This window comes from Hyperolius riggenbachi, chromosome 5, assembly GCF_040937935.1.
Source record: "Hyperolius riggenbachi isolate aHypRig1 chromosome 5, aHypRig1.pri, whole genome shotgun sequence".
In the NCBI taxonomy this organism is placed as follows: domain Eukaryota; kingdom Metazoa; phylum Chordata; class Amphibia; order Anura; family Hyperoliidae; genus Hyperolius; species Hyperolius riggenbachi.
The window spans coordinates 254,816,859-254,821,621 of NC_090650.1; the positions used below are offsets into that span (position 1 = coordinate 254,816,859).

The 4,763-nt window shown below is 43.7% G+C and overlaps 1 protein-coding gene across 1 annotated transcript; it reads right to left on the reverse strand.

Moving 5' to 3' along the window:
• Positions 1-900: 900 nt before the first annotated feature.
• FOXQ1 (forkhead box Q1) lies at positions 901-3,621 on the reverse strand. Its single transcript, XM_068234602.1, has one exon. The coding sequence runs from the start codon at positions 3,320-3,322 to the stop codon at positions 1,985-1,987; it is 1,338 nt and encodes a 445-aa protein (XP_068090703.1). The 5' UTR covers positions 3,323-3,621; the 3' UTR covers positions 901-1,984.
• Between the last annotated feature and the right edge of the window lie 1,142 nt (positions 3,622-4,763).

Genomic DNA, 4,763 nt, shown 5'->3' on the forward strand with positions numbered 1-4,763 from the left:
AATATTATTATTTGTGTCAAAATAATAATAGTGGTAGAAGACTGGTATTACCAGTACTTGCAGCAAATATTATTATCATTAGTGAACTGGTAATATAGCCAGCAGTTATTATTGTTACTGAAAGTAATAGTAGAGTACCAGTGTTTAATATCTGCACCAACTGCTAGTACTACTACTCCCACTACTAATGTATCCACTGCTATTACTAAGTATTACAGATGGCCAATAAGATGTTTATAATTCTAAATTGGTGCACATTTTATGTTCATTGTATGATGTAGGCAGCTTGGAACAGGACCAATCAGGTAAGCAGTACTCTTGATCGGTCCTGTTCCAAGCTGCATACGTTCATTGGCCCAATTCCATATTGCATATATGTACATAAATAACCATAGAATTTGCATAAACAGGAAGATATTAGCATCTAATTGATGAATTCTACTAAGTATGCTATAACTATACAGCTGTTTGTTAATATAGACGCACATTCATAGGTTACCAACCATGAATGTCCAGAAGCTTAATATGATGGATTATTCAGTCCTATAGCTGTCAGAAAGTGCAGACAAATGTGTTCATCTGTATTTGTGATTGTACTAGGCAGGTATGTGTATGATTGTGGTATTCATGTGGGTGTTCGGTCTAGCAGAGCTTTGTGGTTACATTAGTGTAGAGATAAGAGCTGGTGAAGATAAGTGAAGTGACAGGCCAGCCTCCCCCACTCCTACAAGGTAAGCAGTCTTCTAGCGTAACCAGATCTTCTCCTCCCAGCAGTCACTGTAAACTGTCTTTATTATTTCTCACGCAAATCACATACTTTTCATGTTCTGAAGTTTATGGAATTCCCTTCAACCATCACAAAGCAAACTGCTGAATCACTGCACACGTCACACACAGGAATTATTTTCTTAAAGAATATTTTATTTGAAAATAAGCTGTATGCCTTAATTCAATAAAATACACATATAAAACGATTGGGGGGAAAAACAAAAACACAATTTCCGCTCAGTAGTGGCAGTGTGTGGGCTTTCCAGGAATGACATTGTTAAACAACATCATAAAATTCATGTTTTAAGCTCGATTCGAGCTTATGTTGAATCGTCCAGTTTAAATCATTGAACCACAAAAACCAAGTGGCAACTTGTCAGTAAAAGACTTTAGTATAAATAATTTAAGGAATCAAAACATTTGGTTTTAGTAAGGTTTGGCACAGTGGTGTTGACATTAGAAATGGCCTGGGAACCTGAAAATCGCAATCTGATTTGGCACAATGATTACCTAAGGATTTGGCATGTCAGCTGAAATACATATAATCCCAGGACCAAGCACATTTGACAGCCAGGTAGCTGGCCCAAGTCGAGGTCTTTGAAAACTTTGGAATGAAAACGTGTTGCTTTACAAAATGTATCTCAAAAGAGATCGTCAAAACATTACACAGTATATTATAAATTGATTTGTAAAACAAAAGTGCAGTTGAAGGTCACTTACTCACTTCTTATGAAACACATTTTACCAGTGCAGTCAGTGGCACAGCCACATCAATAGTTACAGCAATCTGGACCATAAAATAGACCCTGGTCATACCTATAGGAATTACAATCACATGAATATGGACTTAGACCTATGGCATCCAGTTAAGCTATACAGATAGTATACCATGGGAGCCAAAGATCAGATTCCTTACTTTCCATTTATAGACATGGCCCTGAACTAAGGAAGGTAATGGTATATTAGAGCAAGGCACTTGGAGCACATAGCAACAGACATAGTAAAACAATTATTTTTTCTAACCCCCCTCGAAATGTATCATTTGCATTACCTAGTGTAGTCCAAAATAAGTGACTCCATTGTGAACTGGGTGGTGTTTTCTTTCGAAACAAAGTCATGTGTCTTCAGACGTGTGGTCACATTGAGTAGCACATGGCTGTGATGAGGATGCTGTGAAGCTGAACATACCTTCCCTAGTCCACTCCCCATGTGATTGTCACGCTAGTAATGTCTCTGGCCGGTAGGGGAGGTAAGACCCAGCGGAGCGCATGGTGCTCAGGATCTCGCTGCTCCCCAGGTGTTCTGAGTATGACTTGGTGGAACTGGGGGAATGGTAAAGTTGGGGGTGAAGGGCAGCAGCGCGGCGGCTCTGGTGCTGATCTTCTCTGGAGTCAAGAGGCAGCGGTTGCCCTTCACCTCTTGGATCCATTAACAGTAGCAGAGCGTCTGGCATGCAGTATCTATAGAGTTGTAAGTGCAGTGACGATCCATTACTTAGGGCGCTGAGGGGGAACATGGGGGATGGGTGAGGCAGTGCAGACGATGGAGAGTAGGACAGGAGGGGGTAAGAAGGGACTGAGGCAGAGGAATGCAGCAGTGCACCTGCTGGCCACATGAACCTTCCAGATGCCGATTTGGATTCTGGTTCTGAAATCTCCCGTTTCTGGAAAGGCTTGCTCAGGATGCTGTCAATAGCGAAGGAGCTGGAGAACTTCGTCCCTGAGCTGATCTCCTTGGTGGGGTGGATGATGCTGGGAGGAGGGTGAGCAGATGATGAGGACTGTGAGGAGGGAGGCAGCAGCAGCCTGCTAGATGATGGCATTGAATTCTGGCTGGCTGGAGTGGATGGAGGCAGAGAGTGGTGCTGATGATGCTCAGGAAGACCTTGTAGCTCCTGATCTTTAAGGCACTTTGAGACCCTGTTCAGTCTTTTCCTTCTTCGCCTGAATACACCATCTGCAAAGGTGTACTCACTGTTAGGGTTTAGCATCCAGTAGTTGTCTTTGCCCCATGGCCGTGATGGGTCTCTGAGAACTTTGACAAAGCAGTCGTTGAGGGACAAGTTGTGACGGACAGAGTTCCTCCAGCCTGTATACTGGCCTCTAAAGAAAGGAAATTTCTTCATTAGGTAGTCATTGATTTCAGCAAGGGTGAGGCGGCCGCTGGCAGAGTCTCTGATGGCCATAGCTATTAAGGCAATGTATGAGTAGGGTGGCTTTGGGCGACGTGTATAAGTCTTGGCTTTGCCCCCTTCAGCTGTTTGGGATCTGCAGCCCACGGTGGCTTCTGCACCTTCCTCCTCTTTCTCGGATTCTTGCCTTGCCTCCTCTCCCTCTTCTTCCACCTCCTCCTCCTCACCACCCAGGCTGCCGGTGTCCGTGTCCATCTCCGAGTCTCTGGGGCACAGCACCTGAGAAGGGCTGTTTGCTACAAAGTCTCCGTCAGAACCCAGCTCATCGCCCCTGCTGGAGAGAGGAGAGGACATGCTTCCCTCCTGGTCACTGGCACACACCTTATCCACATAGGCAGCCCGGGGAAACCCGTCCAGATTCATCGTGTTCTGCAGCTGGTCAGTACTCTGCACGGCTCAGGTAGTCCCGATCACTTGTCGCTGCTGCGAGGTCTTCTCCTGGCTGGGTCACTGGTGAGAGATGTCACCCAGCGGCGGCCGCATCTCTGAGGCTTCCAGCACCTGATCAGAGAGCAGCGTGTTGTCAGAGCGCCACACTTGCGGCTTGTCAAAGAACTTCTTGTCAGGGGATGTCAGTTCCCTTCAGTCTGGGCTGAGCGTTCCTCAGCAGCTGCCGTGATGTTGTTATTATTATTGTTAACTGGCTCTCCCTTGCCATACTCCTCCGTCTATTATAATAGAGAGGTGGGAGTGGCCGTCTCGCTCACCTACTTTATCTCCAGCAAATCACCGGCTTAGCCTACAAGCGGGAGGTGGGGTAGCGGAGGTAGTTTAATTGTCATTAGAGTTATGGATAAGCCTAATTATCCTGACATATTAGTCTGGCTGTCACTGTTGGTCTAATACTGCCTGCATCCCTCCCCTTTCCCCCGCTAGTGACTGTAGTATCCAGCAGTAAGAGAGCAGGTGTCTCCAGGTGCAAAGTGCACTCTGACTAGTAGGTGGCAGAGCTGCTCCAGGTAGGAAACATCTCTCAGCTGCTGCTCATCTCACCTGCAACACTAGAAGGGGATTCCTAGCCCTGTCTGGAAAGTGATCATGTCTAACAATTACACACTACCTCATAATAAGTACATTGAGCATAGCATGCCATTACAATCTCAGTTGTATCACAGTTTTGTTGTAGTTTTAATATACAAAAATATCCCTGATGTCGATATTAACATTTTGTTGATCAGAACAGAAGGTTATGTAAGAGGTAAGATAGGATTTCTGAAGCACTACTATTGAAATACTTAGTAGCATAGAGTTTTTGTTTTTTGCTACAAGCAGCATACAATTACAGGCAGCCACCTTGTTTATAAACAACTCGAGTTACATTTAAGAAATACAAACGTACAAAAAAATACAATACTGTTTTTTATTACATGTTTTTGTTGTCAAATGTTGTATAAACAGTTAGAAGTAGTTTAAAACACTTTCATAGCACATTCAAAGCAACCAAAAAACATAGTTTATACTATATGTCCAAATACAGAGTTGTCTGTGAGTAAACCATTTAACCATGCTTAACTATGTTTAACACAGGACTCAACTTACAAACAAATTCAACTTATACCCTTTCAGAACAAGAACCTGTATGTTAGCAGGGAACTACCAGTATTTACTTTGACAAATAGGAACAGAAGAATGATTTCCCCACTGATTCTCACTTATACATAGTAAAACATTTTAATGTAGTTGCTTTTTGTTTGGCATCAAGTGATGACTGTGTGAGTGTGTTAGTAGGGAGCTCTCTGCACAAGTCTCTGGTACCCAAGATGGATGCTTTACACCAGTATTTCCCTTGAATGTATCTGGATGC

Coding starts and splice junctions, on each gene's coding strand:
- FOXQ1 (XM_068234602.1), bottom strand. CDS start 3,322: ATGAATCTGGACGGGTTTCCCCGGGCTGCCTATGTGGATAAGGTGTGT.